Genomic DNA, 13,674 nt, shown 5'->3' with positions numbered 1-13,674 from the left:
AAGGTCAGATCTTCTGCCTGTGCTGTTTCAGTTCCGCCCACCTTGGAGGTTACCCAACACCCCACAGCGGGGAACCAAGTGAACATCTCCTGCCACGTGAACAAGTTCTACCCTCAGCGCCTACTGCTGACTTGGACCGAGAACGGAAAAGTGTCCCAAACAGAAACAGCCTCGACCCTCATAGAGAACAAGGACGGGACCTTTAACCGGACGAGCTGGCTCCTGGTGACCTCATCTGCCCACAGGGAGGCCGTGCTGCTCACCTGCCAGGTGGAGCATGACGGGCAGCCGGTGGTCACCAAAAGCTATACCCTGGAGCCCGCTGCTCCCCAGAAGGAACAGGGCACCACCAATAAACCCCCTGGTGAGGCCTCCACTCCAACTCACACAGCTCTTTTTTTTTTTTTTTTAATATTAAAGGTAGTAATTCATGCTTATTATAGAACAATCTAGAAGCCAATAGATTTAAAATAGAACTTTAAAGTGAGTTTCCTTTTGCAAATTCCACACCGCCAAGAATGACTCGTGGTAAGAGTCTGGTATATTCTTTATCGATCTCACATAAATATCCATGAAGGAAAGTAGGGAAGGAGGGGGATCATCCTGTTCACAGTGTCCTGCCTCTTGCTTTCTTAACTAACAGTGATTATGTCCATCCTTCCCTGACCGCCCACCTCCCACCTCCTTGTTCTTTCTAGTCTCTGCCTAGTCTCTCTCCAGCCTGGACTTTTCCATCCATGTAAGTAACCTCACCCCAGTAGACTTCGGCACCTACTTCTCTGTGAAATTCTGGAAAGGGAGCCCTGACGACATGAAGTTTGAGTCTGGACCAGGCACCCAGAGGACCATGAGTGGTCAGTGCACAGGGCTCCTTTGTCCTCTGATTTGGGACAGTGGACCAGCAATGCTCACAACAGCTCACTGCACATTGACGCAATGCAGATCTCAGTTCAGCCGTGATCTCCCTTCCTGCTTCAACCAGCCAGAGGATTTGGAGTTTACAGAAGGGACTCAGGAAGCAATGGGTGGGGGATGCTGTTGAAGATTTGTTTCCTTTAGTCCAGGTGATTGGGCTATACTAATCAAGGTGAATCTGAGGCCCTGAGGACAGGAACCACCAGCCTGTACAACAGATACATGCTACTTCGAGACAGGGTCCCCCTCAGCTGGGCATTGTGCCAAGGGCATGTCCCACGAACAGTCTTCCTTTCTATAAATACAACATGTCTTGCAGGTTCTCATGTCACATCAAGAGAGGGTTGAGTCAGGTTTCCAGGAATCTTTACTCCAAAAGACCTTTCAAAGTCCCACGTTCCTTCCAACATGCTATCCTCATCTGCTGGGTCAACGCTGGGTCACTGAGTGTCTGTGTCCCTGCCTCCTGGAAGCTAAAGAGAGGACATGGAGAACAAACAACTTCCCTTAAACAAGAAGGGTAGAGAAGTTGCAACATTGTGTGCATTTTAACTTAGCCCCCCATGGACAACCAGTTGTCAATGGAGTCCACAATTGTGTGGTCATATGGTTAAGGCCATAGATTTTCTGTAAAAGGAATACCCGTGCATACTAATATAATCAATAATAATTCCCTAATATCATTTAAAATGGAGTATAAATTCAAAATTTCCAAAATATCTTTTATTGTTGTTTTTGTGCACCAAAATTGTTTTTAATTCATCTGTTAAGTTCTTGGCAAAATTTTTCCATGACACCACCCGAGCCTTGAGAATCTTTTTTTTTTTTTTGAAAAAGAATTTGAATTGTTTAAGACTACTCAGATTATTCATTTCATATTGTATGAGCTGTGATAGGTTGTGATATTTGAGATATTTTTTCCATTGTCTCTAAGTTGTCAAATTTCTGCCTGTACAGTTGTTCATACCATTCCCTTATTATCCTTTTGATGTCTGCAGTGTCTGTAATGATGTCCTCTGTTTCATTTCTGATACTGGAAATATGTCATTCCTCCTTTTTTCTTTGTCAGTTGTACTAGAAAATTTTCAAATTTAGTGGTCTTTTAAAAGAACCCACTCTTTCTGTTTCAGTTTTTTTCTCTACTCTTTCTGTTTATAATTTCACGGATTTTTCTCCTTTATTATTTCCTTCCCTCTGCTTGCTTTGGGTTTATTTTGCTCCTCCTTTTCTCAATTCTTGGGGCAGGACCTTCAATTATTGATTTAGGCTTTTTCTTTTTTCTAGTGCCACACTTGGGTCTCCTGCGCTTGGGCAATTAGGAGAGTGGACCTGGGTGCCTGACTGCTGCGTTCTTTCTCCAGTACTCAGGTCTCTAGCTAGTCTGCCTTCTCTTCCACCTCAGAGTCCTGCTATGTTTGTCCTTTGTGTTATTTCTAGGGTTCACGTTGTGCTGAACATTGTAAGTGGGAGAGAAGATTTCATGCCATCTTGTCTGGAGAGGCTCAGAAATACTTTGTAATCTTCCATCTCCTGCTGGGGCTCAGGCCATGGCTGTTATGTCTGGGCGCTGCAGGGTGCCTGACCCAGCATGCCTGCTGCTGTACAATGGCTGAAAATGTTTCCAGAGGCATCTAGGCTGTGGCATTGAGCAAAGTGTAAGGCGACCTATGTGACCCTGCTGCCTGGTGTGTCGGAGGGCTCTAGCCACCTCAGTCCTGGGTCCAGTTGATCTGGTGTGAGGATGTATATCAGACTACTTTTTTTTTTAATGATACTGGGGTATTTTACCATACTTATAATCTAGTGGACCTCTTTTCTCTACGTATGGCATAATCCAATATGTTAACAGAGTTTTTGGTTGGTAGGTTGGTTTTTCTTTTTTCCCCCAAGGAGTGTTTTTGAGTTTTCTTTTCTTTTCATTTTTTTAAGCTCTTTATTGGAATATAATTGCTTTACAATCTTGTACCAGTTTTTGAGGTACACTAAAGTGAATCAGCTGTATTTATACCTATATCCCCATATCCCCTCCCTCCTGAGACTCCCTCCCACTCTCCCTGTCCTGGCCCTCTAAGGCATCTCCCATCATCAAGTTGATCTCCCTTTGTTATATAGCAACTTCCCACTAGCTATCTATTTTACAGTTGGTAGTGTATCTATGTCTGTGCTACTCTCTCACTTCATCCCAGCTTCCCCTTCGCCCCACCCCCCAACCCTGTGTCCTCCAGTTCATTCTCTGTATCTGGATCCTTATTCTTACCCTGTAACTGGGCCCATCAGTATCATTTTTGTAGATTCCGTATATATGAGTTAGCATACGCTATTTGTTTTCCTCTTTCTGGCTTACTTCACTCAGTATGACAGACTCTAGATCTATCCACCTCATCACATATAGTTCAGTTTCATTCCTTTTTGTGGCTGAGTAATATTACATTGTATATATGTGCCACATCTTTATCCATCAATCTGCTGATGGTTCTTTAGTTTGCTTCCATGTCCTGGCTATTGTAAATAGTGCTGCAATGAACATTCTGGTCCATGTTTCTTTTTGGATTATGGTTTTCTCTGGGTATATGCCCAGGAGTGGGATTACTGGGTCATATGGTAGAGATATTTTTAGTTTTTTAAGGTACCTCCAAACTGTTTTCCATAGTGGCTGTACCAACTTACATTCCCACCAACAGTGCAGGAGAGTTCCCTATTCTCCACACCCTCTCTAACCTTAGCTTTTTCTAGATTTTGTGATGATGGCCGTTCTGACCGGTGTGAGGTGATACCTCATTGTGGCTTTGACTTGCATTTCTCTGATGATGAGTGAGGTTGAGCATCTTTTCATGTGGTTGTTAGCCATCTGTATGTCTTCTTTGGAGAAATGTCTATTTAGGTCTTCTGCCCATTTGTGGACTGGGTTATTTGCTTTTTTGGTATTAAGCTGCATGAGCTGTTTGTATATTTTGGAGATTAATCCTTTATCCGTTGCTTCATTGGCAAGTATTTTCTCCCATTCTGAGGGTTGTCTTCTTCTCTTGTTTATGGTTTCTTTGGCTGTGCAAAATCTTTTAAGTCTCATTAGGTCCTATTTGTTTATTCTTGATTTTATTTCCATGATTCTAGGAGGTGGGTCAAAAAGGATCTTGCTTTGATATATGTCATAAAGTGTTCTGCCTATGTTTCCCTCTAGAAGTTTTATTGTGTCTGGCCTTGCATTTAGGTCTTTAATCCATTTTGAGTTTATTTTTGCATATGGTGTTAGGAAGTGTCCTAATTTCATTCTATTACATGTAGCTGTCCAATGTTCCCAGCACCGCTTATTGAACAGGTTGTCATTTTTCCATTGTATATTCTTGCCTCCTTTGTCAAAGATAAGGTGTCCATATATGCTTGGGTTTATCTCTGGGTTCTCTATTCTGTTCCATTGATCTTCCTTTGTATTTTTGTGCCAGTAGGTAGGTTGGTTTTGATAGTGGGAGAAAGGTTCTGAGTCCTCTAATTTTTGGGTTCTCCTTTGTATTTCAGGAACCTAAATCCCTTCCCCCTGCGTTTTTCTTTTTCCCTTCACCACTTAATTGGCAAACAGCATTTCTTCCTTCTTTCTGCCTCTTCTAACAAGAAGTTTTGCTGTGTAAATTGTGCCTGTCCATTTATTCACATCTGTCCTCCTTAATTAGGTTCGTATACTCATTGTAAATAATTACCATGTTTAGTGTTTAATAAAAGACACATGCATTATCATACAGTTGGAGAGGTCAGAGGTCTACAATGGGTGGCTGGGCTGTGTTCCTTCTGCAGGTTCTGGAGGGGAATCCATTTCCTTGCCTTTTCCAGCTCCCAGAGGTGTCCACACTCCTTGGCAAAGGACCCTGCATTTCTCTGACCTCTGCTTCTAATGTCACTCTCCTTCTCCTACTGCCCTGCCATCATCTTTTACTTATAAGAATCTTTGTGATTTCATGGGCTCTGCTTGGAAAATCCAAGATAAGGTGCCATCTCAAGATGCTTAACTTGATCACTACTGATCACCCTTTTTGACATGTATGGTAATACATGCACAGATCTGAGGATTCTGTGCTTATGCTTTTAAGTCAAGTGTACATTGAAAGCCCTTCCTATTGCCCTGCGCACTGCACTGCAGGACACTTTTCCAATATTTTCAAAGCTTAGGGAAATGTAACACTGGTGGTGGTATTTACAAATAACTCTAGATTCCTGTGTTATCTGCCTTGTCTCTTTCTCCTGCAATTTCCTGGTGGCTGGTTGAGGATGGGATTGCAGCCTAGTGAGAGATTATTCACTAGGATTTGCTGACTATTACCTGTCTCAGAATTATTTTTACCTCTGGCATTTTTACAGGACAAGGCAGGCCGGGAATAGAGTGAGTGAGAATGAATGACCTTTATACCCTGATTTCTCCCTCTAGCTTGAGCCCAGGACAGGATGGAGGTCAAAGCCTCATATTGCTGCAGGCCCAGATGGCCTCAGATGAAGTAAGTGGAGGCCCGTGGGACTGGCTCCTGCGTGATCACTCTAATGATGTCTCCTGTCTCTTGATTTCCAGGCACAGAACTGTCTTCTCCTCTCCTGGCAGCTCTCCTCCTAGGCCCCAAGGTTGTGCTGCTGGTTGGTGTCTCTGTCATCTGTGTCCACAGGAAGCATTGGGCCTGACTGTAAGATATGTGGGAGGGAGGGCAGGACAAGATCTGTCCTAGAAGACACAGGTCAGTAGGGAGGCCAACCAACAGGCCCCACAGGGTCAGGGCCCACGTGGAGTTAAGAGAAGGGAACACACTTCCCTCAATAACCTCTAAGAGGTTCTCAACTCCCAGGAGAAATGTGAGGTCCTATAGGAGGTGGGCTGCATCAGGGGTTTTCAAAGGTTGTCTTTTCAGGTTTCTGTGGAGGAAGTGGGCAGAGAGTGCTGAATGAGGAGCACCTGAGTAGGTGGAGACTGTTTCTAGTTCACGTGAACTGTGGGGCTCCTTGAGGCAAAAGGAATCCACAATTCAGTGTAAAGTTGAGACGTCCTGGATTGGCTGTTCTGAGGGAGTTTCCTGCTCTGACCCTCTGTGTGCCAGAGTGGAAGGGCTGGGGAAGGGGCATCAGGACCTGGGGAGGACGCTGAGGGGACAGAGGACAGAGTCCTATCCCAGGGGCTGCCTATCATTTCAGGGCAGGCATCCCAAGAGGAGAAACCCTGGGTATGTGGGAGGCATGCAGGGAACATTTCCTGAGTGATGAGCAGATAATGAAATATCAACATGTTTCCCACAGGTCCTTCCTTCCTCCCTGCCAGGTGCCACCATAGTCTCTGCTGCCTCCTTCCCTCCCTGAGGGGCCCAGCCTAGGAGAAGGAGCCAGCTGGGGGCTTCCACGACTCTGCTCCCAAACCCTCCCCTCCCCTCCATGGAGACATATCCGCTGCTCCTGAGCTGCTTCTTCTAGTCCTTGGAGGCCCCTGATTTGGGTCTTCACTTGTGGCCCTGGGCAGGGAAGTGGGAAGTAGCTCTGGACAGTGACTCACAACGTCCCCCTGGAATGTGAGAAATAAGTCAAATCAACATGTCAGGATGTCACTCATCATCACCTTGGACCTGGCCATGAACCACACACACATGTCCCTATGCTGAGGAGTTAGTGTCTTCTGGATTCCTGCATTCACTTACTCCCCACCCTTTGAGGTTCTCTATTTCTTCTTTAGTACAAATGATTCCCCAATTTTGTTTTTAAAAAAATTATTCTCCTCCCTCATTGTCTACATAGCCTGCTTGTTAAACCTAGAAATTAGTTTGAAATTAGAGCTGTCAAACCCATCTCTCTGTGATGGGAAGGGGAGTTTTTCTATCAGCTTGTATCCTTCCTAGCCTTGCTGCTCACGGTAAACATACCATGTCCAGAAGCCTGGAGTCATCCTTGATTTCTCTTTCTGTTATAGCCCATATTCAATTCTGCCTTCAAAGTGGTTATGTCCAGTGGTGAGGTGGTAAATCTTTAACAATTGATTCTCCAAAAGAAAAAAAAAAAAAAGAAAGAAAGAAAGAGAGAAAGAAAAGCCTGACAATTTCTTGGTGTAAATACTCCCAAAGTAGTCACTTTCAAGTTACCCACATTTAAACAGCTAGCTTTCAAAATTCCTGAAAATGTAAATCCTGGTTCTCATGAGCTGGTCCAAGCCTCCTCCAGCACACCACTGGGTTGTATCCATAATCTACACATTCTCACACCCACTTCTACTGCCTGGTCCCAGCCACCATCATCTCTTTCTGCACCATTGTATGATCTCTGACTGGCTTTCCTTTTTCAGCCTCAGTGATTGTTTGCTAATATAAGTCAAATCCTATCACTCTTCTGCTTCCTCTCCCCACGTGTCTGCATGGTTAACTCTCTCTTCTTTCCAGCATCTGCTCAGTTGTGACTTTATCAAAGGCACTGTTCATACACCATCCTGTATAAAATATCAATTCCTCTCTCACCCTGGCATTCCATGACCTCTTAACGTGCTTAATTTGTTTCCTGAGCACTTATTACCATCTGACATAGGCAGTTCTCACTATGTATTGTAGAGAAAGACAAAAAAAAACTTACTGTGTACACTGAATCATGGACGGTAATCAATGGGAGAAATAATGTTTGTTCTGTGATCTTTAAAATTTGCTTTCAAAACATTAGAAACTCTCTTACTGTCCGCTTCAAATTTATAGAGAAAAAATAGCAAAACTAATATCATGTGGTTTGACAAATTAGAAAGACTGAGAGTTAAAGCAATTTATTTCTTTATAAAAAGTTATCCGAAGTGTTTGAACAGTGCTGGCCTTCTTCTTGTGTAATTTACAATATAAGAGCATCTTTTTCACAACTTTGTGAATTATCATGCTCCTTGCTAAGTTTGGGTCAGTTTCTGACATTTTATGCCTTATACCCTCAATGTTGTAAAATCTTTACAAAACTTCCTTTAATTAGAAGTAGTTTCTGCTGTCACTTCCTCTGGGACATTGTCACCCTTTTTCCCGCCACCACTTTCCTCACTTATGTGGTAAGTTTGCCTTCACGAAGTTCTTCTGACTGCCTATCTGGAATCTTTCTAACAGTATCAAGTTACTATTGCCATGGTCAGCGATTTCTTCTGTACACCATTTATATTCAGTTTGAATATAACCTCTGACATCATTCATTTTTTGCCTCTCCACTGCACTTTCATCTTTGCTGCTGTTTCTCTTTCATAATGATTCATTTTGTAAATGTCATGTGGGTTCATCACTAGGAGAAAGGTGACAATACAACTACATATTTTGCTGTCTGTGCCTAAACTGAGTAACAGAGTCACAGTGACCAATCACTTTCAAAGAACTGATATGATTGGTTGGTGATCAGGATAAGCATCTGCTAGTATATCATGATTTGTGGACTGAAGTAGACTTCGCAGCAAAGTTGTTCTTCATGCAATTGTTCACAGTGGTAAATTTCCTGTGGCAACTGAAGTCTGAACTGTGTGTTGGGGCACTGATGTTATTTAACTAAACTGAAATTCACGCACCAGGGAAAATGAACCCTGATATGTGTGCTGTCTCTTCCTCAAACAGGAGGTCAGTTCTATGAGAAGGAACTCTGAATCCTCAGTTGCCGGAACAGTGACTGCCACATACTAGGCCATTACCATTTATTTTAATAAGTGATTGAATTAGTTTTTACTAGATGCTGGATTTCAAAAGAAAAAGTATCTAATTCAATCACCTGACTTGTGTTTTAAAGTCCTTTCATTAAAGGCTAATCTCCCTTCTTTGTACATTGAAATCCTCTCAAAAATTCACTATCCTTCAGAAAGCAAGGAAGTGAAAAACCAAAGAAAATAAAACAGAAGAAAGGAAAAACTGACATTGATTAGAGTTTGTCAAAAGGGCTGAAAAGCAACTGAAGAAGGTGCCAATGGACAAAGCTGACACAATTTGAGCAACAAATAAAGTATTGGAAATATACATATTGTGAATGATGCTGTCCCCTCAAAATTCACATTTTAGAATGCAAATGCCCAAGGTGACCATGTCAGAAGTTGCAGCATTTGCAATGTGATTACTTCACAAGAGCACTTCCTTCATGAATTGGATGTGTACCCTTGTAAAAAGGACCCCCAACATCTCCCTAGCCCCTTCTGCCTTGTGAGGATACAATGAGAAATCTGCAATCCGGAAGAGGGCCCTCACCCATTCAGACGGCCACTCTTATTGCAAAATTGAAGCTTCCAGAACTGTGAGCAATATATGTCTGTTGTAAGCCATCCAGGCTGTGATATTTTGTTATAGGCCCAAATAGACTAAGATTATAACCCAACATATAACATAAATACCTGTGAGTCCATAGTGATATAAATAAGTAATTGAATACATTAATAACTGGAGGAGAATTTTACAAAACCTTTTATGTAGGAAATTTCCAAATTATTTATGTAGATACATCACTCTAAAGAAGGGGAAACCCAGTTCTTCACTCCTGAAATATGAGGTACACATGGTGAATCTCTTCCAAGATGGCAGAATTGAAGGACAAAAAATGGGTTACTAAACAGTTGGGGAAACTGACACATACAAGTGAGCAAGGTAATTAACATTTCATCAACAATCATAAATCAACATCAATAGGCATAAATCATGCAGATTTGATGAAAATGGCGCTTTTCTTCTCAATCTTCTTCCCACAAACCCATAACCCTATTTTGACTATGCAAAAAGCATCAGACAGTTGTAATAGAGGGACATCCTGCAATACATCTGAGCAATATTCATCAGATTTCTCAAAATCATCAAAGGAAAGTCAGAGAAGCTGTCACAGCTGAGAGGAGCCTAAGGAGACACGACAAGTAAATGTGTGTGGTGTCCTGAATGGGATCGTGGAACAAACGAAAACTTTATGCAGAACGTAAGGAAGCCTCTTATGGACCGAACGTTTGTGTCCCTCCAAAGTTCATATGTTCCAATCTAATCCCTGACGTGATGGGATTTGCAGGTGGGCCTTTGGGAAGGAATTAGGTCATGAGGATGGAGCCCTTTCCCAGAAGGTCACATGGTTGGAATCATGCAGCACGTCCATGCTTCCTTTCAGTTATTAATAAGCATAGAAGATACCTCCACATCTTGTCAGGGCTTGAGAGCTTATTTCATTTTAGTTCAGAATAATATTTGATTATCTGGATTTACCAATTTCCTTACCAATTCACCTACCAGAGGTCATCTTGGTTGCTTCCAAATTATTGCAAGTATGAATAAAGCTGCTATGAACTTCAGGGAGACTCTTTCAAGCTTCTCTCCCAGCTTCTAGTAACCTCAAACATTCCTTGGATTGTAGATGGCATTCCCCTGTGTCTTCATATCATCTTATTTCTGTGAAGGACAGCTCAGCTAAGCTGGGCCTGAACTCCTGATTCACAGAAGCTATGAAATAAACAACCTGTCACTTTTAATGCCATTATGTTTGTGGTAATATGTTATTCATCAATAGAAAACAAATTAAGACTGAGAAATCCTTCAAGAGAAAGTTCTTCATAGGTTTGTAGAACTCACCTTGCCAACACTCTGTGTACTTTTATTTTTTTATTTTTTTGGGGGTACACCAAGTTCAATCATCAGTTTTATATACATATCCCCGTATTCCCTCCCTTCCTTGACTCCCCCCGCCTCGAGTCCCCCCCACCCTCCCCACCCCAGTCCTCTAAGGCATCTTCCATCCTCGAGTTGGACTTCCTTTGTTATACAACAACTTCCCACTGACTATCTGTTTTACAGTTGGTAGTATATATATGTCTGTGCTACTCTCTTGCTTCATCTCAGCTTCCCCGTCACCCCCTGCCCCCTCCCAAACCTCGAGTTCTCCAGTCCATTCTCTGTATCTGCATCCTTGATCTTGTCACTGAGTTCATCAGTACCATTTTTAGATTCCGTATATGTGAGTTAGCATACAATATTTGTCTTTCTCTTTCTGACTGACTTCACTCTGTATGACAGACTGTAGTTCTATCCACCTCATTACATATAACCCCATCTCATCCCTTTTTATAGCCGAGTAATATTCCATTGTATATATATGCCACATCTTCTTTATCCATTCAACTGTTGATGGGCATTTCGGTTGCTTCCATGTCCTGGCTATTGTAAATAGTGTTGCAATAAACATTATGGTACAAGTTTCTTTTGGGATTATGGTTTTCTTTGGGTATATGCCCAGGAGTGGGATTACTGGATCATATGGTAGTTCTATTTGTAGTTTTTTAAGGAACCTCCAAATTGTTTTCCATAGTGGCTGGACCAACTTACAGTCCCACCAACAGTGCAGGAGAGTTCCCTTTTCTCCACACCCTCTCCAACATTTGTGGTTTCCAGATTTTGTGATGATGGCCATTCTGATGGGTGTGAGGTGATACCTCATTGTGGCTTTGACTTGCATTTCTCTGATGATGAGTGAGGTTGAGCATCTTTTCATGTGTTTGTTGGCCATCTGTATGTCTTCTTTGGAGAAATGTCTATTTAGGTCTTCTGCCCATTTGTGGATTGGGTTATTTCCTTTTTTGGTATTGAGCTTCATAAGCTGCTTGTATATCTTGGAGGTTAATCCTTTGTCCGTGGTTTCATAGGCAATTATTTTTTCCCATTCTGAGGGTTCCTTTTAGTCTTGTTTATGGTTTCTTTCACTGTGGAAAAGCTTTTAAGTTTCATGAGGTCCCATTTGTTTATTCTTGATTTGATTTCCATGATTCTAGGAGGTGGGTCCAAAAGGATGTTGCTTTGATGGATGTCATAGAGTGTTCGGCCTATGTTTTCCTCTAGGAGTTTTCTAGTGTCTGGCCTTGCATGTAGGTCTTTAATCAATTTGGAGTTTATTTTTGTGTATGGTGTTAGGAAGTGTTCTAATTTCATTCTTTTACATGCTGCTGTCCAATTTTCCCAGCACCACGTATTGAAGAGGCTGTCTTTTTCCCATTGTATATTCGTGCCTCCTTTGTCAAAGATCAGGTGCCCATATGTGTTTGGGCTTACTTCTGAGTTCTCTATTCTATTCCATTGATCTTCCTTTCTATTTTTCTGCCAGTACCATACTGTCTTGATCATTCTGGCCTTGTAGTATAGTTTGAAGTCAGGAAGCCTGATTCCACCAACTCCATTTTTCCTTCTCAAGGTTGCTTTGGCTATTCGGGGTCTTTTGTGTTTCCATACAAATCGTAAGATTTCTTGTTCTAGTTCTGTGAAAAATGCCATTGGTAATTTGATTGGGATTGCATTGAATCTGTAAATTGCTTTGGGTAGTACAGTCATTTTCACGATGTTGATTCTTCCAATCCAGGAACATGGTATGTCCCTCCATCTGTTTGTGTCGTCTTTGATTTCTTTCAGCAATATCTTAAAGTTTTCTGCATACAGATCTTTTGCCTCCTCAGGCAGGTTTATTCCTAGGTATTTTACTCTTTTGGTTGCAATGGTGAATGGGAGAGTTTCCTTCATTTCTCTTTCTGCTCTTCCGTTGTGAGTGTATAGGAATGCAAGAGATTTCTGTGCATTAATTTTGTATCCTGCTCCTTTACTAAACTCCTCAATTAGTGCTAGCAGTTTTCTGGTAGAGTCTTTAGGGTTTTCTATATATAATAATATGTCATCTGCAAAGAGTGACACTTTTGCTTCTTCTCTTCCAATTTGGATTCCTTTAATTTCTTTTTCTTCTCTGATTGCTGTGGCTAAAACTTCCAAAACTATGTTGAATAACAGTGGTGAGAGTGGACACCCTTGTCTTGTTCCTGTTCTTAGAGGGAATTCTTCCAGTTTTTCCCCATTGAGAACGATGTTGGCTTTTGGTTTTTCATATATGGCTTTTATTATGTTGAGGTAATTTCCTTCTATGCCCATTTTCTGGAGAACTTTTTTCATAAATGGATGTTGAACTTTGTCAAAAGCTTTTTCTGCATCTATTGAGATGATCATATGGTTTTTATCCTTCAATTTGTTGATATGATGTATCACATTGATTGATTTGCATATATTGAAGAATTCTTGCATCCCAGGGATAAACCCCACTTGATCATGGTCTATGATTTTTTTAATGTGCTGTTGCAGTCTGTTAGCTAGTATTTTGTTAAGGATTTTTGCATCTATATTCATCAGTGATATTGGTCTGTAGTTTTCTTTTTTTGTGACATCTTTGCCTGGTTTTGGTATCAGGGTGATGGTAGCCTCGTAGAATGAGTTTGGGAGTGTTCTGCCTTCTGCAATATTTTGGAAGAGTTTGAGAAGGAAAGGTGTTAGCTCTTCTCAAAATGTTTGATAGAATTTGCCCGTGAACCCATCTGGTCCTGGGCTTTTGTGTGTTGGGAGATTTTGAATCACTGCCTCAATTTCCGTACTTGTGATTGGTCTGTTCATGGTTTCTATTTCTTCCTGGTTCAGTCTTGGAAGATTGTATTTTTCTAAGAATGTATCCATTTGTTCCAGGTTATCCAATTGATTGGCATAGAGTTGCTTGTAGTAGTCTCTCATGATGTTTTGTATTTCTGAGGTGTCCGTTGTTACTTCTCCTTTTTCATTTCTAATTCTGTTGATTTGCATCTTCTCCCTTTTTTTCTTGATGAGTCTGGCTAATGGTTTATCAATTTTGTTAATCTTCTCAAAGAACCAGCTTTTAGTTTTATTTATTTTCTTATGGTTTCCTTCTTTCTTTTTCATTTATTTCTACTCTGATCTTTATGATTTCTTTCCTTCTGCTCCCTTTGGGGTTTCTTTGTTCTTCTTTCTCTAG

General features: G+C 41.5%; 1 protein-coding gene across 1 annotated transcript in view; it reads left to right on the top strand.

Annotated features, from left to right (window-relative positions):
* The window catches only part of LOC130833955 (signal-regulatory protein beta-1-like), a 31,450-nt gene extending 25,876 nt beyond the window's left edge, over positions 1–5,574 (top strand). The window contains exons 4-5 of the mRNA XM_057704073.1: positions 32–364; positions 5,474–5,574. Of these exons, the coding sequence (XP_057560056.1) occupies positions 32–364; positions 5,474–5,574 (434 nt within the window). The remainder of the gene's footprint in view (positions 1–31; positions 365–5,473) is intronic.
* Positions 5,575–13,674: the final 8,100 nt, after the last annotated feature.

The sequence above is a fragment of the Hippopotamus amphibius genome, chromosome 12, assembly GCF_030028045.1.
Source record: "Hippopotamus amphibius kiboko isolate mHipAmp2 chromosome 12, mHipAmp2.hap2, whole genome shotgun sequence".
Taxonomy (NCBI): Eukaryota; Metazoa; Chordata; class Mammalia; order Artiodactyla; family Hippopotamidae; genus Hippopotamus; species Hippopotamus amphibius.
This window is presented reverse-complemented; position numbering and strand designations above follow the sequence as displayed.